The sequence below is a fragment of the Aotus nancymaae genome, unplaced genomic scaffold, assembly GCF_030222135.1.
Source record: "Aotus nancymaae isolate 86718 unplaced genomic scaffold, 86718_ANA_hifiasm-v0.15.2.pri h1tg000011l, whole genome shotgun sequence".
Classification (NCBI taxonomy): domain Eukaryota; kingdom Metazoa; phylum Chordata; class Mammalia; order Primates; family Aotidae; genus Aotus; species Aotus nancymaae.
The window spans coordinates 53,318,563-53,344,274 of NW_026988422.1; the positions used below are offsets into that span (position 1 = coordinate 53,318,563).

At 47.4% G+C, this 25,712-nt stretch overlaps 1 protein-coding gene across 1 annotated transcript in view; it reads left to right on the forward strand.

Moving 5' to 3' along the window:
* PLEKHD1 (pleckstrin homology and coiled-coil domain containing D1) overlaps positions 1–10,819 on the forward strand; it is a 41,164-nt gene extending 30,345 nt beyond the window's left edge. Inside the window, exons 7-13 of the mRNA XM_012438276.2 lie at positions 1,436–1,530; positions 3,472–3,565; positions 5,258–5,436; positions 5,997–6,129; positions 6,497–6,641; positions 7,091–7,240; positions 7,556–10,819. Of these exons, the coding sequence (XP_012293699.1) occupies positions 1,436–1,530; positions 3,472–3,565; positions 5,258–5,436; positions 5,997–6,129; positions 6,497–6,641; positions 7,091–7,240; positions 7,556–7,725 (966 nt within the window). The 3' untranslated portion in view covers positions 7,726–10,819. The remainder of the gene's footprint in view (positions 1–1,435; positions 1,531–3,471; positions 3,566–5,257; positions 5,437–5,996; positions 6,130–6,496; positions 6,642–7,090; positions 7,241–7,555) is intronic.
* Positions 10,820–25,712: the final 14,893 nt, after the last annotated feature.

The window sequence follows — 25,712 nt, forward strand, 5'->3', positions numbered from 1 at the left end:
ATTGCCTGTTAAAGGCATCTGCCTGGAAGTAACACACTTCCGCTCTCATTCCATTGGCCTTAGCTAGTCCCATGGACCCACTCACCTTTAGCAGGTGCACTGTAGCCATGCAGAGTGCCTGGGAGGAGCATCCGAATAATGGTGAGAGGTGGGCTTGGTGGCTCTAGCCTGTGGTCCCAGCTACTCAGGAGGCTGAGGCAGGAGGATGGCTTGAGCTTGGGAGACCAAGGCTGCAGTGAGCTGTGATCATGCCACTGCACTCCAGTCTGGGTGACAGAGACACCATCTTTAAAAATAATAATATTAATAATAATACCAGTAAGCAGTGAGCAGCCTTGGTGATGACAATATTTGGCAAACTGAGGTCAGTTTGTAACCAGTGATCCATGCCCAAAGTGCTGATGTGCCAATAATGATTAGAAAGGAAAGAAATAGCAACTCTTTGGGTAAGTAGTTTAGAGATGGAGTTCGTAGGGTTTGAACACAGGCTCCTTCCTCTGCCTCATATTTTATTCCTTCTTGGCATCTCCTCAAAGAGCATGGCAACTTCTCCATTTAGAGGGCCTCCTTCCCCAGTGGGGTTTCCATTAAACTTGGGAACGAAGCCCTCAGGTGAAAATGAGAGTGTAATTTAGAGCTGGAAGATGAGAAAGGAAGGGAATGTGGAAATAATATCCCCCCAGAGTGTAAAATGTGAAGGAACAAAGCAGTTGTCACAAAAATGCTTCAAGCCCAACTATGTGAAATGTGCCCCCCAATGCCACCTGCCACTGAACCCCAGGAAAATAGGACTCCTGGAGGACATATACTTGCTGGGAAAACACCTGGGCTTCCTGGCATTCCTGAAGGGGGAAGTCTGGTCCCCTGAGGCCTGTCCTGCACTTTCTAGTTCTTTTCCACTTTGGGACCTGAGCAAAGGGAAGCTGAAGCCACCTGGAGTCATTGCTTCCCAGTTACCTCAAGAAAAAAAAGTCCTTATTCTCTGACTTTTGGGTTGGGAATAGCTTTTCCTTGCCACTTCTAACAGACATCACTCCAGGGGGCTTGAATGGAAATACACACCACTCTTTTCTCTGTGTGTGAGGGACAGCCAACCTGCCTGATGGTGGCAGTGACTGGAGCTGCCCTGCAGAGTAGACATCTGAATTATACTTACCTCCAACCGCAGGGAATAATGTTGGGAGTGTTCCTAAACCCAGCCTTCAGCATGCAAAATGTGTTTTCAGTGGGCTCAGTTCATCATGGATTTGGGTTTGTCGAGACTATGTGTCATTGAGTGCGGCCAGCCATCCTCAGAACTTAACTCCAGGTCTGGCGCAGCACATGCCCCAGGCTGTGCTAAATCCCAGAGGGTCCCTTAGTTTAGAGTGGGGGATCCTGATCTCAGGGGTCCTTTGCTGCCTGTGACTCTTCTCTTCCTCTCTGGTCTCTTCAGGAGCTTGAGCGTCTCAACCAGGTGCTGGAGGCCGAGAAGCAGCAGTTCGAGGAAGTGGTGCAGGAGCTGAGAATGGAGCAGGAGCAAATCAAGAGGTGGTGGTAGCTCCCGGCAGCTGGGGGTGCTGCCAAGTTAGGGCATGCAGATCCCACCTTCCCCATCAGACCTGAGGAGGCCTCCACCTCGGAGACACTATCTTCTCAAGGCTCCAGGCCTGGGTCTATCCTGGTTTGAGTCTATCCTCCCAAGGCTGCAGGCTTCAGTGTTCCCAGAAGAATCTGTAGACTCCCCTGCCCCAGGCAAATGAGGTCATTTCTACCCACTAGAGCATAAGGCATTGGAGCATCCCTCCAAGCCACAAGGTCCCCTGCCTTCATGAAAGCCTCTCTAACCCAGGGTCAGACAGGACACGCTGGCCTAGAGGTGCTGTTGGCCAAGGCCCCCAACATTCACTGTCTTTCCCGCACAGTCCTTTCACATTTTTGGGAATGATGTCATTTGGGATATTTAGTACCATGTATTGTTTGTAAACCTAGTTGTACATTATAATCATCTTCTACTGAATTATAATCTCTTAAAGGTAGAGCCTAGAAATCTCTCTGTCTCTGTCTCTGTCTCTCTCTCTCTCTCTCTCTATATATATATAAAAATATATGTGTGTGTGTGTGTATTTATATACACATATATATGGTTTTTAAAAAATCTATATATATGTGTGTTTTCAGTGGACTCAGTTAACATGGATTTTGGATACATACATATATAGTTTTGTTTTTAAGACAGAGTCTTACTCTGTCACCCAGGCTGGAGTGCAGTGGCGTGACTCAGTTCAGTGCAGCCCTGCCTCCTGGGTTCAAGCAATTCTTGTGCCTCAGCCTCCCAAGTAGGTGAGATTACAGATGTGTGCCCCCATCTAATTACCCCTCAGCTAATTTTTATAATTTTATTGGAGACAGGGTTTTGCCATGTTGGTCAGGCTGATCTGGAACACCTGATCTCAATGATCCTCCCACCTCGGCCTCCCAAAGTATTGGGATTACAGATGTGAGCCACCGCACCAGGCCAGAAATCTATATATATATATTTTTAAAAATACCCCAAGTGATTCTGAGGCAGCCCCCAGGAATGTAGAGACCACTGCTGTGGGTGGTGGGGGTGATGGTGGTGGTCATCATCATCATCCTCATGATCGTTATCACCACCACACATCATCAGTGATAGCCCAGAAAGAGTTTTCTTCTAACAACTTATACAATGGTGTCCATTAAATACGTATTTTGAGGAGAGAAAAACCCAGAGGATCTTACTAAGTAAATAGCCAAACACCTACTCAGCTTCCAGAATGTTGCCAGGTACTAGAAGGAACAGAATGATCTGGTTGGGGAAACCAGACTCGCACCCAGGAAACGTTAGTGCAATAATACATAATCAGGTGCCAGAAGGCATGGTGCAGATTTCCTGTTATGGGAATTGAGACACATGCATGATCCTTGTGGGCTTGAATACAGGGCTGATTGGGCTGGGCCTTGAAAGGTGAGTACGATTCAAAAAATTGGGCAGGAGAAGGGAAAGATGTTCCAAGTAGGATAAGGGGCAACTAGTGTAAAAGCCTTAGGTGACTGAAGCTTGTGAAGAAGGCAGCAAGGATCTTGTTACCCTAGAGACGAGCCTTAGCCATGTCCTGTGTCAGAATGACATGGATTCTAGCAAGTGCTGTCCAGAGAAGATAGGGTGAGGCTGGGGCCCCGTTGTTTCTCCAGTGCTTCCCTCTGCCTGTGGGGTACCCTAGGTTTATTCCAGGTGACAGATGCATGTGTACCTGCAACAAGTGATTCTAACCCCATGTGGCTGGGACTTCCTTTCAGCTCCAGGCCCCTATGGCTGCTGTCAGGGCCCAGCTGTGCAGAGGGGCTGGCCATTCAAGAGCCCTTCTGAGCCACATCAGGAAGTGAAGGAAAAGCATTTCCATGTGCAGAGGTGATTGGTGGGGAGTGGGGAGAGTGGGCACTGCCATACCCAGCCCTCTGCCCCCACAGGGAGCTGGAACTGACTGCAAGATGCCTTAAGGGTGTAGAACAAGAGAAAAAGGAACTGAGGCACCTTACGGAGTCCTTGCAGCAGACGCTGGAGGTGAGGGGGTACTGGTGGGTTAGTTGACCAGGTGGCAGGCTGATTGGCTGGACCACATGACACTGTTTTTTCCAGCAATGTTTCCCCAGGGGGTGATCTGTAAGAGAAATGGGCATGGAGGGGTGCTGATCTAAAGGGTCTCTTCTCTATGGATCATCAGAAACTCCAGCCCATGCGTGAGGCCCAAAGCAAGAAGTGGTTGTTCCGAGACCCAGAAGGACAAATTCAGGCTTGTCCTTGGTATTACCATGGCCTCAGAAAATCCACCTCTGGTGCTTATATTTTTATACCAGGTGGAGGATTGATTAAGGTGGGCAGTGGAGCCGACCACCGCTTCCTTCTCGTGGCTTGTTCACTTAGCTGCTCCTGGGTGACATTGAACATAAAGGGAAATCAACTGCCAGGTCACCATCACCTGATACCACAGAAACTGGGATGGGGAGGGGAGGTGACATGCCTCAAGGACAAAGTACAAACTCTTTAGCATGGCAAGCAACTACAAACTCTGGCCCCAGCCTCCCCTTCCCTCTGGGGGAAGGAACTTACCATAGAGAAGAAGAAACCCTGGAAATGTTGGAGGAGAATGAGAACCACCTGCAGACACTGGCCAATCAGCGGGGGTCTCCATAGCAACCTCTGCCTCACTCTTCCCTCTGCTGCCTCTGCATGCCCTGCACAAAGACTCCCAATCCCTGCTCCAAACCACAGAGCTCAGGTACCCCAAGGAAGCAAGCTCTTTCATGCTTCATACCTTTGCCCACACTGTTCCTTCTGCATAGTGTATCCTTTCCACCTCTTCTCTGCTTGGAAAACTTCTATTCACCTTTCTAAGACTCAGCTCACATATCTCCTAAGTTGAACTTCTCTGAGCTCTTGGCTCCCACAGCACTTTGTACTATTTTATGGGACTTAACATGCTAGGCACGTTTTCCAAACTGAATTTCACTAGACTGTGTCTTCTTGATCTCTCCAAGCCCATCCCCTGAAGTGGGCCTGGCACATATGGTGTGTGGCCCATATCTGTGTTGTATCCATGAATTACCATCAAGGCTGCAAAGGTTTCTTGTCTCCCTTGACTTATGGGAGCCTTGGAGCTTGTGGGGCCTTTATTCATTTATCTTTCCCTGTTTTATATCATGGGAGGTGGTTCCCATGGATGGGAAGTGGACATGTACACTCTGCTTCTGTGTAATGCAGTTAAGTACAAGATCCCAGTCTGTTAATGAAGAGACTTTTTTTTTTTTTTTTTGAGACAGGTTCTAGCTGTGTTGCCCAGGCTGGAATGCAGTGGTACAATCAGAGCTCACTGCAGCCTCGATCTGTGGGGAGAGCATCTAAATCTGTTCTTGGGGTGGTTCCTGTTGGCTGCTTTTCACATAAGCCCAACACATCTCCTCACTCTGCCCTGGAGGAACAAGGACCCCAGAAGTTCATGTGACCCATTCTAGTAGATGCCATCTCCAGTGGAAGGCACTTTGGGCTCCTTTATGACTCCCTTGATGGAGGAGTAACCTTGCCCTCTTGTGAGAGACATCTGGGCCTTTTAGCTCTGGAGAAGAATGAAGACATTTCAGCTGCCATAGAGGACTGAGAGAGGAGTGGGTCACTGCCTGGAATGGAAAGGCAGGTGAGGGCAGCCACATCGGAGAACCTAAATTGGGCTTTTCTTTTCCTTCCTTCCCTCCACGCCAGGAACTCTCCATAGAGAAGAAGAAAACCCTGGAAATGCTGGAGGAGAACGAGAACCACCTGCAGACACTGGCCAATCAGAGTGAGCAGCCCCCTCCCAGCGGGGGTCTCCATAGCAACCTCCGGCAGATCGAGGAGAAGATGCAGCAGCTCTTAGAGGAGAAGCTCCTGGCAGAGAAGCGGTAAGGGAGCCCCGGGTCCCCAAGTTCATGATGGGCTTTGCGATCTGGTAACCTTCCTCGAACTGGACACCCGAACTCTTGGGTTCTCCTTGGCACTGACCAAGTAGGGAACATTCACTTCCTTTTGCCTAGAACTCAGTTTCCCCACCAGGAAAGTGGAGAAAGAACTTTCACTACCCAAACGTGGCTTGATAATGATCTCGTGCAATGGTCATTAGGTCCTTGTCACCATGCTTTGTGGCAGCCTGGGCAAGTTTTTCAGCCCCCTTTTATAAATGAGGAAATTGAGCCTCAGAGGGGTTATATGACTTTTCTGAGGGCACAGAACTAGCAAGCTCTGGACCCAGGACTCCAGTCTTCTGACTCTAAGCCTAGGGCTCCCATCACTGACCACACCATCCATCTTATCCCCTGGGTGCCTGGACCCACAAAGTTCAGGGGCTTGTGAAGCTCTGGGATTCAAGGTTTCTCCAGCCCAGGTCTCTAAGAGGAGCTGCCCACCCATTGGCAATCCCATCTGGCAAGTGAGCATTGAGTAAGTGCCTCTTCTGTCCCTGCAGGATGAAGGAGAATGAGGAGCGCTCACGGGCCCTGGAGGAAGAGCGTGAGTTCTACTCCAGCCAGTCCCAGGCGTTGCAGAACTCGCTGCAGGAGCTGACGGCAGAGAAGCAGCAGGCTGAGCGGGAGCTCAAGGTGTGAACTGGCCTGCTGAGAGCAGCTGGTACCAGGGCCTTTCCCCTCCCCTGGAGACTCCCCTCCCACCCCTGCACTTTACCGGGTAGCTGGATGAATTATCTCTGTCAGTCTGACCAGATGGCCAGGCACAGGGGAAGGAGCCACCATGAGGGGAAGCAGCGAGTCTGCTGCATCATTGACAGACACCTGCTGGGTGCAGGGGCCAAGTCCAGGCCATCTGGTTCAAGGGTAAGACTTGGAGGCAGGATGTGATAACTCCCATCCAAGCCCATTGAGCCAGGGGTGACCAGGGAAGGCTTCCGGGGAAGATGGCAGCTGCTTCCGGGACCCGACTTCCTTCTTGTTTCCCTCTCATCAACCTCAGGCTGAGGTGAAGGTCCGCATGGACCTGGAGAGACGTCTCCGGGAGGCAGAGGGGGCCTTGCGAAGCCTGGAACAGGGGCTGAACTCCAAGGTGCGGAATAAGGAGAAGGAGGAGAGGATGCGGGCGGACGTGAGCCATCTGAAAAGTAAGCCCTGCCTCTAGGTCCCAGCCCCCAACCTTGGCGCTCAGCCCCAGATGGGGTCCCGGCCCTGTAGAGCCAGGAACCCCACACAGGGCCTGCTATGCACGAGGCGCACCACGAATGTTGAAGGCTTTCTTCTCTAGTTCCCTCCCTGCGGGCATCTACGTGCCACTGCTTTCTTGTGGCTGTTGGATCTGGGGTGGGAAGAAAGCTGGGAGCTTCTTCCATTTGTCAAAAGCTCAGAGCCCTGTTCTCAGCAGACCTGCCCTGAGATGGCTGCAGATTGTGGTTTGAAAGGCAAAGAAAGCCCCCTTCAGTAGGTGGCTGTGGAATCTCAAGGGACGGGGTCACCATATTTCCCACTCAATCTCGCCAGAATCCTTGGGAGGGGAGGAACCAGCTGGGGGTAAGGATGCAGTCGAACCTCACCCTTCCTGGCCCTGCCACCACAGGGTTCTTTGAGGAGTGCATCCGGAATGCCGAGCTGGAGGCCAAGATGCCCGTAATCATGAAGAACTCCGTGTACATCCATAAGGCAGCCACTCGCCGCATCAAGAGCTGCCGCTTCCACCGGCGCCGGTCCAGCACCTCCTGGAATGACAGTGAGTGTGTCTGTCTGCATGTCCTGGGGGGTGGTGACAAGGCAGGAAGAGGGCAACATGGGGAGCGAGAAGGGTTGGCCCAGCTCTGAGGTGGGACAGTGTGGCCTTGAGCCTTCAACCCCACCATCCTTGAACAAATGTGTGAATTCTCAGGGCCCTGGGTTTCTCGAAGGATGTGGAAGCCCGTGGGTGGGAAGGGGCTGGAAGAAGCTCAGCACACATAAGGGAGTGAGGGGTGGCGTGAGGCTGGGGACAGGGCCAGGACTTTGCAGAGGGAGCACTCTTCATGGGGCTGTCGGGCTCCTGTTTCCCCAGTGAAGCCGTCCCAGTCCTTCATGACCTCCCAGCTGGATGCCAACAACATGGAGGAGCTAAAGGAGGTGGCCAAGCGGCTCAGCAGGGACCAGCGCTTCCGGGAATCCATCTACCACATCATGGCCACCCAGCCCGGAGCCCCCTCAGTGCTCTCCCGGGGCGGAAAGTGATGGGCGCTCCTCCCCTGCCTCCCAAGTCTCCCCTGGATGGGTCGGGGAGGGGAAGGGGTGGCAGAGGGAGGCCTCACTCTACCAGCTCCTGGCCTCTCTGGTCTGGAGCCTGCCTCTCCTCTGGGGCAGAGCTCCACCTGGGGGGCAGCCTTGCCCTCAAAGGACAGGGACGCTGCCTTCCTCACCCTCATCCCACACTCCACCTTTGGGTCTACACCAGGGCCATGCAGGCCCAAGCGGGTGCTGGTTGTCATGGTGAGGTGAGGACAGGGTCTGTTTGTATGTGGAGATTTGTGTCGGTTGGGGAGACGGGCAGGGAGAGGCTGTGTACCACTGTGCGGTCGGGCAGGGCCTGCCCCACTGAGGAAGATGGCTGCCCGCTCTGGTGCCCAAGGACCTCTCTGGGACTCTGTGGCCTTGCCCCTGGTCCTCATGTAGAAAGGCCTCATCTCCTCACCTTGACATTCCCTTTTCCCCGGGGTTTCCTAACCCTCTCTTTGCTTTTGACACTCAGTGAAATGTCCCTCGGCTGAGGCCCCTCATTTAGACCACATCAAGGTGTCGGGAGGAAAGGGGCCTAGGACAGCAGCTTCTGGGCTCCTGACATGCCACACACCTGCCACAGTGCCGCCTTTCCTGCGCTCTGGCCCTGGCTGTGGGACCACCCGCTGAATCCCCTCCTCCTCTGGTGCGCTTACTCACTCACACAGCCTCGGCACCCGGTGAGGGCAGAGTGATGGCACCATGTCCCTCCTGCATGTGCACCTAGGGCCCTGGCTGGGAGCTGGGGCCAGCAGTGATGCTGGGGGCTCTCCCAGAGGACATGTAAGAAGCTTAGGAGTGGGCCGGGCACAGTGGCTCATGCCTGTAATCCCAGCACTTTGAGAGGCCGAGGCGGGAAGACCACTTGAAGTCAGGAGTTTGAGACCAGCCTGACCAATACAGTGAAACCCTGTCTCTACAAAATAAATAAAATAAATAGCTGGGCATGGTGGTGTACACCTGTAGTCCCAGCTACTTGAGAGGCTTAACTGAGAGGATTGCTTGAGCCTGGGAGGTTGAGGCTGTAGTGAGCTGAGATCATGTCACTGCACTCCAGCCAGGGTGACAGAACAAGACCCTGTCTCAAACAAACACAAACAAAACAAGCACAGGAGTGGAGGAAAGTCACTCTGGTTCCTGCATTATGTACTCCTGGTTGGGTATGGAGCCAGTGTTCCTGCTGGTCAAGAGATCACAGATAGCTCCTTCCCAATTGTTCCTGCTTCAGTCACCTTGCTGCCTCCTCTCCCTGCAGAGGCTTCAGCCTGTGAAGCAGCGTGACCGTGAACCTTGGTAGATGGGGAGACTGGGCCTGTGATGAGGCCAGTAGTCACAAACATCAACTGTAGCTTCTGTGGAAGACCACTACCCTCCAGGGGGCTCAGGGTGTGTCTGTACCTCACTTGTGGACAGACAGACTGCTCAGCCCCTCTCCCTGCAGGCCCACCCTCCAAAGCTACCTGAGCCTATTGGCCTCTCCAGAAAAGGGGTCCTTCTGGGATCAGGGTGCTCTTGGATACTGCTGGGATTAAAGGTGCTCATTCTTTGCTGCTTAGAAAACAGAGAAGTTCTGAGAGATAGACAGATAGCCTCTAGGCAAGTCGCAGCCGAAGGTACAAGTCCCTGGGAGCCCATAGCCTATTCTGTGGAAAGAGAAGTATCGCTGGCTTTAAGAACACATGCACATCTTCTGCTAGGCTGGCCAAGCTCAGGCCAGGCTGCCCTGCTCTTTGCTCAGTGCTGCCTGCCAAAACTAATCTCAGTGGTCCCTTTCAGTGATGGGTGGACTTTGATGGCTTCATCCAGTCTCTGCAGCATCTAGCTGGGGAGAGGGCTGAGTCAGTTTGATATAAATGCATTTGACAGGGCTGAGTCTAAACGTAAAACTTTAAACGTGTATAAACCTGCATAAACCTGGAACTTGTTTCTCTAATACATATGAAAGATGAACTTTGAATTGAAGGGGAATATTTATAAAACCAAGATGACTGTTTCCTTTGTTTTTAAAGAATTAATCATGGCTTGCTTTTAGAGAGATCTTTTGTAAATTTTCAAATGTATTTGTTTTTCTTGGGCAAGCTATTAATCAGAAAGGAAAGTGCTAATCTTCATTTGCTTTGTGCTGCTATAACAGAATACCTGAGACTGGGTAATTTCTAAGAAACAGAAATGTATTGGCTCACAGATATGGTAGCTAAGAAGTCCAGTATCAAGGTGCTGGCATCTGGCAAGGACCTTCTTGTTGCATCATCCCACAGCTGAAGGACAAAGAGATGGTGAGAGAGCAAGAGGAGCCAAACTTATTCTTGTATAACAAACCCACCCCCTTGATAATGACATTAATCCATTCATAAGGGTAGAGTCTTCATGGCCTAATCACGTCTTAAAGATCCCACCTCTTTTGGATCACCTGAGGTGAGGAGTTTGAGACCAGCTTGGCCAACGTGGTGAAACCCCATCTCTACCAAAAATACAAAAATTATCTGGGTCTGGTGGGTAATCCCAGCTTCTCAGGAAGCTGAGACGGGAGAATCACTTGAACCTGGGAGGGGGAAGTTGCAGTGAGCTGAGATTGCACCATTGCGCTCCAGCCTGGGCAACATGAGTGAAACTCCATCTTAAAAAAGAAAGAAAGAAAAAAGGTCCCACCTCTTAATATTATTACAATGGCAATCAAATTTCTTTTTTTAATCCTGCAAACTACTGGGATGGTAACTAAATTTCAGTGTGAGTTTGGGAGTGAACAAACATTCAAACTGTATCAGTGCTTTTCCATGCACATTTACCAATTGGTACTTCCTCCTATTCTCAACCTGTATTTTCCATGCCTCAGGCAAGTCTGAGTTATCTTTAGCCAACTGAACAATCCATGTGTTTATTTGTTAAAAGCTTACTGTGTACCTAGCACTGTAAATAGAAAAATAGCAACATCTCTATATGAAAATATGTAGGGGTGGAAACTGCTTAGTGGAAATATATTGATATAATTTTTTTTTAATTTTTAAGAACAAAACTGTTATTCCTTGGCCAATTAAATGCATTTCCTGCAATATCTCTATAAGTATGTGGTGTGGTCATTGCTAGAGAGAGGTTGCTCCCTGCAGGCCACATGTAGAATTATGGAGTCTGTTTGCCCTCTGTCTCTAATACACACTCCTGCACATGCTTCTCTACCTTTGAGGAAGTGTTCCACACTGTGCACCTCCTAATAAGTAATTGAAAAATCTGTGTTTCAGCCCTGAGGTCCTGGCTGCCCCTGTGTAACAAGGACTATCAGCTAGATACTTTTCTGATTTTAGCACAGATTAAAGGGACAGAACTGGCTGTGCCAGTGGGAATAGCCTCAGGGAGACAAAGGATGCATAGGTTTTTTCGTTTGGTGAGATTTTTGTTTGTTTACTTTTTGTTTTTTTAAGAGACAGAATCTCACTGTGTTGCCCAGGCTCGGGGGTGCAGTGGTATGATCATGGCTCACTATAACCTTGAACTCCTGGGCTCAAGTGATCCTTCCACCTCAGCCTCCTGAGTAGTTGGGACTACAAAGATATACCATGATGCCCAGCCAGGATACCTAGCTTTATGGCCTGCTAGTTACAGTATCCCTGTTGGAAACTGACAGTTTTACTGGCTCTAATGTGGAGAGGTTTATGCTTTTGTTTAGTAATCATATAAAGAGTGGAGAGATCCAAGATGGCTGATCACTAGCAGCTCGGGATTGTATTTCCCAGAGAAAACGCACAGAACGAGAGGACGCCACACTTTCAGATGAATTTTTGTTACCCACGGATCAGAAGATTCCCAGCAGAGGAGCCCCATGGGTTGCCAGGGTGACTCTTGTGGCTGGCATCGCGGTTTTGCCGGCCCCCTGGCGTGGTGGTTCTTGGTGCACAGTAAATGGGACTGATCGATGTTTGGAGCTCCGGGAAGGCAGAGTCACCCATTTACCTGATTGAAGAAGGGACTCAAGAGGGAAGCCAGACTGGAGATTCCCAGGCAGAAAAGCACCATGAATCTTGATGCCGCTGTTTTGGTGGGCGCAGTGGGTTGCTCAGATTTCGGCGCTGGGAATCAACAAGCTGGACGTCCACTCAGAGACCTAATTTGAAAGTAGGCAATTACAAAGACCACAGGTGGATGAACTCACAATGAAGGGAAGAAACCAGTGTAAAAAGGCTGAGAATACCCAAGATCAGAATGTCTCTCCTTCTACAGGTGATCACAGTTCCTCATCAACAAGAGAACAAGGCCTGATGGAGAACGAGTACATTCCATTAACAGATTTAGGCTTCAGAAAGTGGATAATAAGAAACTTTAGTGAACTAAAAGAACATGTTCTAGCCCAATGTAAAGAAACTAAGAACCTTGAAAAAAGGTTTGATGAAATCCTAACGAGATTAGACAATTTAGAGAGGAATATAAGTGAATTAATGGAACTGAAGAATACAATACGAGAACCTCTGTGCACAGGTTTTAACAGTCAAAATGATCAAGCAGAAGAAAAGATATCAGAGGTCGAAGACCAACTTAATGAAATGAAATGAGAAGACAAGATTAGAGAATAAAGAGTAAAAAGGAATGAGCAAAGTCTGCAAGAAATATGGGACTATGTGAAAAGACCTAATTTACGATTGATAGGTATACCTGAATGTCATGAAGAGAATGAATCCAAGTTGGAAAATATTCTTCAGGATATATTCAGGAAAACTTTCCTAATCTAGTAAGGCAGGACAATACTCAACTCCATCTAATCCAGAGAACACCACAAAGATATTTCTCAAGTAGAGCAATGCTAGATTCACTAGGGTTGAAATAAAGGAGAAAATTCTAAGGGCAGCTAGAGAGAAAGGTCACGTTACCCATAAAGGGAAGCCTATCAGACTCACAGCAGACCTCTCACCAGAAACCCTACAAACTAGAAGAGAGTGGGGGTCAATATTCAATATCCTCAAAGAAAAGAATTTTCAAGCCAGAATCTCATATCCCGCCAAACTAAGCTTTATAAGCGAAGGAAAAAGAAAATGTTTCATGAACAAGCAAGCACTCAGCAATTTCATCACCACCAGGCCTGCTTTACAAGAGCTTCTGAAAGAAGCACTACAAACAGAAAGAAACAACCAGTATCAGTCATCCCAAAAACTTACCGAAACATAAAGAGTATCTTTATAATGAAGAATCTACATCAACTAATGGGCAAAATGGTCAGATAGCATTAAATGACAATATTGAACTCACAAATATTAATATTAATTCTAAATTTAAATGTATTAAATGCCCCAATCAAAGACACAGACAGGTAAATTGAATAAAAAGTCAAAACCCATCGGTACGCTGTATCCAGATCTATTTCACAAGCAACAACATACAAAGACTCAAAACAAAGGGATGGAGGAAGATTCACCAATTAAATGGAGAACAAAAAAAAAAAAAACAAGAAAAAAAAAAAACACAGGAGTTGTAACTTTCATCTCTCACAAAATAGACTTTAATAGTAGCAAAGACTAAAAGAAACAAAGAAGGACATTACATAATGGTAAAAGGATCAATGCAACAACAGGAGTTAATGATTATAAATATATATGAACCCAATACAGGAGCACCCAGATACATAAGACAAGTTCTTAATGACTTATAAAGAGACCTGGACTCCCGCACAATAATAGCGGGAGATTTTGACACCACATTGTTAATATTCGATGGATCAACAACATAGAAAATTAATAGGGAGATCTATGATTTGAACTTAGACCTGGAATAAGTAAACTTAGTGAATATTTATAGAATTCTCCACCCCAGGTCCACAGAACATACATTTTTCTGAGTATCACATTACACCTATTTTGAAAGTGACCACATAATTGGAAAATTGGAAGTAAATCATTCTTCAGCATTTGCATAGCATTTCACAGACTTAAATGAAATATTGGTTGGCTGTTTGTTTGTTATTTTCTTCCCTTATTCCTTCCTGTCTCCGTTGTTAAGCACAATTATCGGCATAAAAGAGGTTTTTAATACCTATTTTTAGATTGCATTCCAGCCTGGGCAATAGAGCAAGAATCCTGTTCTCTCTCCCCCTTTTTCTTTCTCTTTCTTTCTTTCTCTCAAAAAAAAAAAAAAAAAAAGAAGTTTAGAAGATATTGGAGGAATTCCCTTAGTAGAACAAGAAGACAACGAAAAAAAGAAAAAAGTAATCATATAAAGGAGAGCCAGAAGTTAGTGAGAAATGGTAATGACTGGATTCTCCTCCTATTTGGTTTGTGTGCTTTTCCACCAATGATGTTAATGGATGAAGCAAGAGATATGTGCAACACTTGGGTTCTGACCCACTCCCCAGCTCCCAGACCTTGCAAAGGATGCACTGCCTTATTCATCTGGAAGGATGTAATTCTTGCCCCCAACCCACTCCAAGCCCACCTGGCTCAGCATAATCTGAGCAGCCTGTGTTTGGAGTCCACGATGAATTATGATATTGGAACAAAACTTGCTCAAGTCTCAAGGAGCTGGTCCAGGTATGTCAGATTGGATCCAACAGGAAGGTAAATAGACCCACTGGGCAAAATAGTCCTGGAGCCCTCAGATAAAGTCCAGCAGTCCCAGTGGAACTGTGTGCTTCTGCAGTCAGCCATGTTGACCCTTCTCAGACCCCCAGGCCTCTGCAAGGATCTCCACAAAGTCAGAAACCTTGCAGCTTTGACTCTTGGAGAAAAAGCTGCTGACCATCTCATCCCACCCCTGGCAAACAGGAATGGAGGGATGTCTTTTGCAAGGCTTTAGGAGAGATTACAATGGTTGTTTTTGCCTTTTGAAAGAGAGCCACTTCCAGACACACAAAGCAACTGGGAGAAACTGGTTATTCAAACTTCCAAGTGGGTGTGGAAGGCTGTGGTGTCAACATCCCCAGGTTCAGTTCTCCTGACTCCGCAGATCCCATCTCCCATTCCCTTCCCTGGAATTGGGCTTCCACCCATGGCTAACAGTGCTTCTGACCCAGAAATGAGCTTCATCACTCCATCTTACTGGGTTAAAAATGTTCATGAGAAATATAGGAAATACTCTAAGTCCAGGAGTCCTGGGGGATGGGGGTCTTCATAACCAAATCCCTTGTGGCGAACTTAACCTGTCACTGTCAACTCTGAGTCTGCCTCTGGCTGAGATTTGACAGTCAGGCAGGGAAGTTGGGGTGAGTCAGGGTTGCTCACAAGGGCTCAACAGCAGGGGCTCCAGGAGACATCCAGGCAGTTGCAGAGCCAGCTGCATTTGGAGGCTCATGCTCTCTTTGCACTCCACCATCCTTCCCCTCGAGGATCTGACACCTGCCTCTGGGCTGAGAGTCCCACTATGAACAGACTCAGCTTCCCCTTGTTATCTTGGCAAAAGCTGTGGCTGATGGACCTTGGAGTGTCCACAAAGAGAACCTTCCCCCTTGCAGAGCAGTGACTCCACTGGCAAGACAAGACCAAGGGGAAAAGTTGTGCACTGTCTGCCGCTGTGGGTGCTGGGGAAGGCTTTGCTTTGCCACTTGCTGGCTCCTGCGGCTTTTGAAAAGTCACTGTTTAAAATGTTTACTGTATTTATGCATTTTTAGTAAGCAGGAGAGAAATCCCTTCAATCTTACAAGGCTGCTTAGAGCCCTTGTGATTCTGAAGTTCTGTGACTGGGATCTGCATCCCTGAAATCAACAAAAAATTGGCTGCCGCTGCTACCAGTGATCAAGAACACACAGGATGTTAGGTTCTGGCTCAGGTAGAACTCAGTGCCATGCCATCCTCAGAATTTTCTATGAAAATACAAGATTTTGGCTTTGTGATGAGAACAGGAAAGACAACTAATTTATCACCTCAAGGAAAAGGTAACTGTGACTAATCACAGTTGCTTGGAAGGTTTTTCTGGTAAAGACAAGATGCCCATTGTCGTGTTCACACTGGTGTCTGAGACCATGAGTCAGCATCACTTCTTTCCATCCCTGAGAGACAGGGTTTGCTCTGTCACCCAGGCTGGAGTGCACTAGTACAATCATAGCTCACTGTAACCTCCTGGGCTTGAGCAATTCTCCTGCCCCCGCCTCCTAAGTTGTAGGATTACCAGTGTGAGCCACCATGCCTAGCCACTTCTTTCTGTCTTCACTCAACACGTATTTATTGTGACTCCATTGCATGAAGTCAAGCACCTACCACATGCTTATCTCTTTCACTTACTGGTTCTTAAATTGTGGTGAAATACATACAATCTAACATTTGCCATTTTAACTATTAATATTTCTAAGTGTACAGAGGCTGAGTGCAGTAGTTCACACTTGTAATCCCAGCACTTTGGCAGGCTAAGGCAGGAGATCACTTGAGGCCAGGAGTACGAGACCAGCCTAGGCAACATGGCGAAACCCCACCGTCTCTACTAAAAATACAAAAATTAGCCAGGCTTGGTGGTGCACACCTGTAATTCCAGCTACTTAGGAGGCTGAGACATGAGAATAACTTGAACCCAGGCAGTGGAGGTTTCAATGAGTCGAGACTGTGCCACTGCACTCCAGCCTGGGCAATAGAGCAAGACTCTGTGTGTGTATATATATATTTCTAAGTGTACAGGTCAGTAGTGTTAAATATGTTCACACTTTGTGCAGCCACTCTCCAGAACATTTTTGTCTTGTAAAACTCAAACTCTGTATCCATTAGACAGTCCTCATTCTCCTAACCCCCAGTCCCTGGCAACCACCATTCTACTTTTTGTCTCTGTGATTTTTGACTACTGTATATACCTTATATAAGTGGAATTATACAGCATTGATCTTTTTTTTGTGCCTGACTTATTTCACTTACGATAATGTCCTCAAGGTTCATCTATGTTGTAACATATGTCAGAATCTCCTTCCTTTTTAAAGTTGGTTAATGTCCTATCAGTTTTCAGGAGAAAACCTGATTAAAATCTCATTCTTCTGACAAATTGTTGGCCAATAGGGAGAGCCCTGGATGTCTTAAAGCACAAGAGAGTCACAGCCAAGGGAAACTGGATCCCTACCCTTCCCTGTTCCAGATTTCTCCCTCCCCGCTGTGGCCTGGTGTTAAGCGATGCTTTGGTGCTTACGTCTACCTTCTTCCCAGCAGATGGCAGCATGCTCCGAGCTGGCTTGCAAATTCCAACCTCCCTTTGTAAAATGAGGGTGTGCACTTAGATGCTCTCAAAACCCTCCTCCAATTCTGCTACAGATTATAAAAATTTATACCCTATGGAGATTTTTTTGGGAAGAATATTACCTTCACAGGAAATGAATATTGGCACGTTTTTGAAAAATCATTTTTGTTTTGGGAGTCAATAGAACTTCTACCTTGACACATTACTAAATGCCATCCCCATTTCTCCCCTGTGACCGCATGGCTTCATCCACTGGAAAGTAGCTTCCTGCACATGGCTGTCCAGAGCAGGGTACCTGCCATCCAGGTCACTGGTGCAGACACTATGGGTCAACTTCAATGGTCTCCCAAGAGGGTCATGGGCACCCTGGGGACACACATGATGGCCCATTTGGGGCATGTAGAACTTTTTCTGGAAGGGTTTTCTTCTCTAAAACAAAAGAAAATGAAGTCTTCTTTAGTCTCAATACATGGATTGACACTGTCACCCTCACTTACCCTGGATGCCAGGAATGCCATGTCATGATCACATGAGGATTTCTAAGTGCCACAATTTAGAGGAGGCGGTGACAATGACACTCTCGTGTCACTTTCAGGGTATTGTGATACATTGTAGTTTACATCTTGTGAAATGGGTATACAGATTACAGTATCTAGTTTTAACAAGTTAACTCTCATAGACTGCACACATGGCTCTAAACATTCCTGCAAAGAAGGTGCAAGTCATACTATTAACGCAAGTACAAGCATACAACAAGGAAAAGAAGTGCTGACATTTTCCCCACTCCTGTAAGAGCCATGTTAACTCTATTACACTAGGTAGGAGCAAATATCATCTAATCAGACCTAACAAGGAGTTGGCCGCCTACATTTGAAATAATTGAGGAAACATGGGGTGGCATTCAGCTGCAAGTAACAGAAAGCCCAACTATGGTAGCTTATACAAACAGAGGTGTGTTTTTCTCATCTATCTAGAGATCTGAAAGCAGGCAGCTGATGATATTGGTAAATCACATAAAGAAGTGAGGGCCAGCTTCTCTACCATCCTCTTGGCTTTTCTCTCATAATTGCAAGATGTTCAGCCATCAGGCTGGGCGCAGTGGGTTGTACCTTTAATCCCAGCACTTTGGGAGGCTGAGGTGGGCAGATCATGAGGTCAGGAGATTGAGACCAACCTGGCCAACTTGGTGAAACCCCATCTCTACTAAAAATACAAAAATTAGCTGGGCGTGGTGGCACGCACCTGTAGTCCCAGCTACTCAGGAGGCTAAGGCAGGAGAATCACTCGAAACCAGGAGGCGGAGGTTGCAGTGAGCTGAGATTACACTACTGCACCCCAGCCTGGCAACAAAGAAAGACTTCATCTTAAAACACACACATACACACCCCAAAGATGTTCAGCCATCACATCGGCATTCAAGGTGGGAAGGAAATAAAAGGCAATGTCTGCACCGTTGACCTATTTTTCATGAAAACTCCCCAAAGCACCTCAAAAACTTTTGCTTACATTTTATTGGCCAGAGCTGGATCATGGCCACCACCAGTTGCAAAAAAGGCTGAAAGTGACTATTTGGCTTTCTAGTTTTTGTGGTAGTGCTGCTAGCAAGAGAGAAGGGAGTTAGGAGTGTTTGCTAAATTAGCCAACCAATAGTGTTTGCCACAAGACTGCTTAAGTATGGATTTATATTCACTGGTCATCAATGATATACTTCATAAAAAGTGAATATTGAGGTTGTGTGTCATGACTCATGCCTGTAATCCCAGCACTTTGGGAGGCCAAGGCTCACTTGAGGAGGCCAAGGCTCACTTGAGGCCAGGAGTTCAAGACCAGCCTGGACAACATAGCAAGACTCTATTTCTATGAGAAAAAAAGCAACTATTGAACCTTGAGATATTTTCTCTGACAATATAATACATGTATATGGGGAGTGATGCTGAAAACACAAAGTCGTAGTGTGCAATAAACACCTGGATAGCATTACCCTACCACTTGAAATTCATTCACTTCTTTCTTAAGAACAAAATCCTGGTTTACCCCTAAAGGAAAGGTGAATTCTATTTCAAGCTCGAGGGTAAATCCTGATTAGTTTACTATCAGGATAGTAAGTGGCAATTTCACTTCTACCAGAGATTTCCTAGGAGTGGGCATGTGACCCAGGCTGGCCACTGGAGTGAGAAGCCCAGTGAAGGACTTCTGGTGACAGATCTTCACTCCTTAAAAAAGAGTCATGGGGCAGATACAATTATTTTCTCTTTACTGGCTATTTTATGTCTGAATACGACCCTAGAACTAAGACTGCCAACTTGAAACCGTGAGGGAAAATGGCCTGAGGACCAAGCCAGCATATCTGAGATGGCCAAGCAGAAAAATGGCAAGAAGCCGTGGTCCCTACTGAATTGTAGAGAAACTGAATTAACCAATGCTGGATCTGCCCAATTTCAGGGCTCTGTATGATGGGAACTAACTTGCCTTCCTTATAGTTTAGGCCATTTTGTTTTTTTGGTTTTTGTTTTTTGAAACAAGGTCTCACTCTGTCACCCAGGCTGGAATGCAGTGGCATGATCAGAGCTCACTGCAGCCTCAACCTCCCAGGCTCAGGCAATCCTCCCACCTCAGCCTCTTGAGTAGCAGGGACTATAGGTGTGCGCCACTACACCCAGCTAATGTTTTGCAACTTTTTGCCACGTCATCCTGGCTGGTCTTGAACTCCTGGCCTCCAGTGATCCTCCCACCTTGGCCTCCCAAAGTGCTGGGATTATAGGCATGAGTCACTGATCCCGGCCAGTTTAGGCCATTTTGATTTGGTTTTGTGTTAATCTGCAAACAAGAACAGCCTAACCCGGCCGGGTCCGGTAGTTCACGTCCGTAATCCCAGCACTTTGGGATGCCAGGATCACTTGAGCCTAGGAGTTTGAGCCCAGCCTGGACAATATGACAAGACCCACATCTTAAAAACAACAACAGTCTAACCAACACAGTCACTTTAGCTCTAACAGAATTGTATGATCCTCAAAATCTGAAGGCCTTTTTCTGAGGAAGTCAAAGCATTTTTCAGTCACAGAAAAATAACTGGAATTTATCTACTCATTCATTCAACAAATATTTATTGAGAAGTACAATATATTTTTAAAAATTCTATGATGTTTCCCCCCCACCCCACAACTTAAAAATCTCTGAAGTTAGGCTGTATCTTAAATTTGTGACACCTTGCAATTGCTGTTGGCCATGCTGCAGTCTTGATGAGGTTATCATTCCCTGTGCAAACATCAAAAGTTCCAGCATCAGCTGGGAGCGGTGGCTCATGCCTGGAATCCCAGCACTCTCAGAGGCTAAGGCGGGCGGATCACTTGAGGTCAGAAGTTCAAGACCAGCCTGGCCAACATGATGAAACTCTGTCTCTACTAAAAATACAAAAATTATCTGGGTGTGGTGGTGGGTGCCTGCAATCCCAGCTACTTGGAAGGCTGAGGCACAAGAATCACTTGAGCCCAGGAGGTGGAGGTTGCAGTGAGCAGAGATTGCACCACTGCACTCCAGCCTGGGCAACAGAGTGAGACTTCATCTCGAAAAGAAAAAAAAAATCCAGCATCAGAACTTACAGAATGTGTGTCAATAGCTTGGGTGAAAAAAATTCTCAAATGATCATGAAGCATGCTCTTAGCCTGTAAGAACCAAATGGTGGTGGGGGAAGTGGCAAACCAGGCATGTTTTGCAGGATTTGTGATTATAGGAACCAACAGCAAGCTAAATCCACAAAATTGTGAAGCTGGGTTTTTTTTGTTTTTTTTTTTTCTTGTTTTTGAAGACAAAATCTCACTCTGTTGCCCAGGCTGGAGTGCAGTGGTGTGATCTTGGCTCACTACAACCTCTGCCTCACCGGTTCAAGCAATTCTCATGCCTCAGCCTCCTGAGTAGCTGGGATTATAGGCACCCATCACCCACACCTGGCTTTTTTTCTTTTTTTAACTTTTAGTAGAGACAGGGTTTTACCATGTTCACCAGGCTGGTTTTGAACTCCTGATCTCAGGTAATCTACCTGCTTCTGCCTCCCAAAGTGCTGAGATTACAGGCATCAGACACTGCGCCCAGCCACAAAGCTGGTTTTAAGAACCCAACACATATGACACTGAGTTCTTTTATGGATTCTTTTGAGAAATGTTTCATCATCAACACTCTTGATGCCATAGAGAATGACGGTATGTGAAAAAAGATGGTCATTGTCAACTCTGAGTCAAAAACGCAGGAGTCAGATTTGGAATGAGAAGTTCTAGAAGTATCTTAGCCAACTTCGTTCACTTCTCTTTCCTGTTTTATTATGCACAAAAGTGATTTATAATAGAACTCTATGACAAACTGAATCTATAGCTTTTTTCAATAAGTACAAAATAAAAATTCTAAGTGAAAGGAGAGTGTCATAGTTTAATTAGCAGTATTCTAATTTCTTGGTGGCATGTAAAATAACGATGTGCCTTGCACTTGCTGGTGTCTTGAGTTGGGCAATACATACTGTGTGCCAAGCACTGCTCTGGTCCTGGATACAGCAGTAAACAATAGAGACAAAAGCTCCAGTTGTTTGTGCAGGTTGACTGTGCAGAGCCCTTTATTACTTACTTTATTTTTTTGGAGACAGGATCTCACTCTGTCACCCAGGCTGCAGTGCAGTGGCATGATCATAGCTCACTGTAGGCTTGATCTCCTGGGCTCAAACGATCCTTCCATCTCAGCCTCCCATGTAGCTGGGATCACAGGTGCCCACCACCACACCTGGATAATTTTTTTTTTTTTTTTTGAGACGGAATCTCGCTCTGTCACCCAGGTTGGAGTGCAGTGGCACGATCTCGGCTCACTGGAACCTCTGCCTCCCGGGTGTAAGTGATTCTCCTGCCTCAGCCTCCCATGTAGCTGGGTTTACAGGCATACGCCACCACGCCCAGCTAATTTTTTGTATTTTTAGTAGAGATGGGGTTTCACCATATTGGTCAGGGTGGTCTTGAACTCCTGACCTTAGGTGATCCACCCACCTCAGCCTCCCAAAGTGCTGGGATTACAGGTGTGAGCCACCTCACCCTGCCATTTTTTTTTTTTTTTTACATTTTTAGTAGAGACAAGGTTTCACTATGTTGCCCATGCTGGTCTCAAACTCCTAAGCTCAAGTAGTCCTCCTGTCTGGGCCTCTCAAAGTACTGAGATTACAGGCGTGAGCCACCACACCTGGGCCAGAGTCCTTTATATGTCATTTGAGGACCTATATGATAGCTACTTTTCCATCATCAACCGGTGGCTTCCGAGGTTGCCCTGGGTCATATTCTCCAGTTACCCATAAGGATTTCCCCTTCCCATTGTGCCTGGAAGTGGCTCAGAGTGTAAGGTTTGTTCTTGCCGAGTTTAAAAGGAAGAAACTGAGGCCAACACAAGAATATCCAATATGAAGGGTTTATTCAGGTTCCCGGGCAAGGTTCTGCAGTCCAACAGGAGGGGCCAGAGAAGTCGCACGGACTCCTCTCAGATGTGGGGTTTTATAGGGAGTGGAAGAGCTCGATTGGTTGTGGGAGAGCAGGACTACTATTGGGTAAGGTTACAAGCCTTTGTTTGCATACAGGACTTGGCTGCTATTGGTTAGAATTACTTGGCTGCTATTGGCTAGAAAGACTCGGCCACCATTGACCAGAATCATAAGAGCCCGCTTGCATACTGGGTTCTTTAAGGGAAAGCCAGGCTGTTCGAGAAAGGGAAAAGGAACATGCCCAAGCATGTCTGAGCTTTCGGAAAAAAGTTGGGGGATATGCATCTGAGCTCCCGCCGAGGCAATCAGCTTTACACAGAGCACCTCTGTTTTCATGTAATTGGCTGAAATGTGGTCACATGGCACATCTGCCTGCGGGGGAGTCTGGGAGATGTAGTCTGAGTATCAGGAAAAAGGGTGTGGATGAATATTATTGCAGATGAGCAATCAATGGTCTGTGCTACATACTGTAAGCAGCACTGCACAGGCAGAAGAGAGTCCTAGCAGCCTAGGACCTTTCCAAGAAAAGAAAACCCAAACACCCCAACTTGCCTGTCCTGCTACAGTCTCTTGAGATGCTGTCCTGAATATAAGATACACCACCAAATGGGAAGATGTTCATGACTGGTGAACATTATCAACAGACCTGGTGACCCATAGGGCTAATGAGGTTACTGGAGCCTGTGGTGCTTATTCTAGAAAATGAACCTCTCTACTCGAGATATTTTTGGGCAGAGGAGATTTTTCAGGAGTGCCCAGAAAGCCCCATCATTTGGCACTGCTGATTCCACCCACTGTGCCTGATCAGAGAGACCAGAGGTGGCTGGGTGGCTTGCTCAGTACAGTTTGTGCCTGTAACTCTAGATACAAGGCTATAGCTTCCAGGATACAGAACCCAGCCATGGTGCAGAGGCCCTGACAGCCCTGCATATGAGTTTGGCCATCGCCAATTACGAGCTATGACTTTGGCAAATTATGTAATATTTCTGAGCACTGGAGTCCTCATTTATAAACGTACACTTCTCAAATGTAAACGTGGTTGTAATACTTGCCCTTATTACCCCACACATTGTTGAGAGGATGCAGAGCTGAAGTAGGGGACACCTTTGTGAACCATCAAGCTTTATATAAACATACATTGTGTTGATGATGAGAGCAGTGTCTGCACTTAGGAGGGGCTCCATGAATCCTCCTTGAATGAGTAATGGTGGCCTTGCTCATGCTCCCTGCATCTGATGTGACCTCTATGAGCCCCTTGTTTGAAAGCCTTTCCCCCTCCTTCCGAGCCCTTTTGGATGTGTGCATACACACGCACATGCACGCTCAGTGGAGCTTGTCCGTTTGGCATTCAGCGTAAGGTCTGTAAGTCAGAGCTGAGGAGCTGAGGCCTAATGCCCACGGAGCACCCTCAGGACAGGGAGGAAAGGCTAGGGGTCATGGCTGCCCTCTGCCCCGTGTGGCAGCTGAATGCATTTTTCGCTGGGAGTTCCAGGAGAAGCCCACATGTAGGAGCTGTGCTGCAGCACGCAGCTTTGTCCCCATCCTTAGGACAGCTCTGTGTGCTGGCCCCTCTCTGCCTCTCCACCTCTCCTTACCATGAGCCATTTGGCCACTCCTTGAATCCCATGACATATTCCTGACATGAAGCCTTTTGCTGTCTCTTCTTGCTCCCTTAACAGCTCCTAGAGAGAAGAGAGGCTGTAAACATGATGCATTCTCTCCATTTCAGAGCTATGAAAATTAAGGCACAGAGGAGAAGCCATTTCTTCAGATGAGGCCAAAGAGCCACTGAGAAGAATCCACTTGGAAAGAGGACACTGGGGTTTCACCATGTTGGCCAGGCTGGTCTTGAACTCCTGACCTCAATCTAGTGGCATCCAAAGCTGGGAAGGACTCTGAATCACGGTATTAGCCATAGTAGCCAGGGCCTCAGCGCCTAGAAATGGGGACTGGCTGCCACGCGGATGGCTGCTCGCTCCGCTTGCCTCTGGTTCTTTGTGTGATGATGGCTTTGCTCTTTTCCATTGCAAACACCTGGGCGAGAACACGGCTGCTGGCAGCCCCAGCCTGGCTGGTGGGGAGAATACATGCAGAGGATGGACCAAGGTGTGGGTGTGTGTGGCGTGCAACTGGGATGGACTGCTGGATCACAGGGTGAGTCATGTCGAGGAACAGCAGCAGCGTCAGGACCATATCCTTTCTGGGCTCCAGCTGCCGCTTCCTGAAGGCTGGGTCAGCCGCAGTTGTCATGGCAACAGCCTGATGGGAAGGTCTCAAGGAAAACACTGAGGCTGAAGTGTTCTGAATGATATTTGCCTGTCAATGAGTCCCTCTCTAGCTAAGAGCCAAAGAAAGAAAAGCCCGACTATTTGGGTCCATCTCACTCTGGATTGGGAGATCGGCAGAAGTACCTTGTGGTGTCAAGTCTGGGTTTCCCTCCCAACCCTGAGGTTTTGGGGGCTGGCTGGCACTAGCTTTGCCTGTATGTGGCTGTTACCTGTTAACAAAGATGGATGTACCTGCACTTACGGTTTCTTCCCGAGACACGGGGAGAAGCACACTGTGGTGAGGTACCTGGGGCAAGTGCAGCCCCCCTCCTAAGAGGTCTCCTTGAGACCAGATTCTCCTTCAGCTGCTGCCCAAATGATCTTTCAAACCAGTGAATCCCATCAGCTTGCTTCCCTGCTTAAATCCTTCAGTGGCTCCAGATTCCTGGCCAAATAAAGTTCAGTTCAGTGCCTGAGCTTGACAGTCCTCCTCCTCCTCCTTATCTCGCCTTCTCTGGACTCTGTTGCTGTCACTGTCCTCTGCTCACACTCCCTGCAAATCTCTATTCCCAGAGAGCTTCCTGCCTGTGTCTTTGTGCACACTGTGTGCTTGGAATGTCTTCCTGCTTCACCAGAGAACGTTGTATCCTTTAAATAAAATGTGTGACTCCTCCAGTCTGTATGACTCTCAGATGAGAACGGTGCCAGCCAAGTGACCTTGTCTCTAGTCTCCTGAGCCCTCTGCATGCCTGAGGCCACAGCCAGGCCTGCTCACCCTTTCTGTCCATCCCCTGGATGGACTTCCCCTTTAGAGATGAGGAGCTCTAAGATAAATTTAAACCTCTCTCCTTGCTTCCTTTTGATCTTAAGGATTCTTTCCTTCATCCGACAAAGACTTAGTGAATGTCCATTATGCACCAGGCACTCTTCCAGGCACTTGGATACATTAGTGAACCAAACAGAAATCCCTGCCCTCGTGAAGCTTATGTTCTAGCAGGGGAGATGGACAATACACAATGTATGTAAGAAAAAGTAATTATATAATATATCAA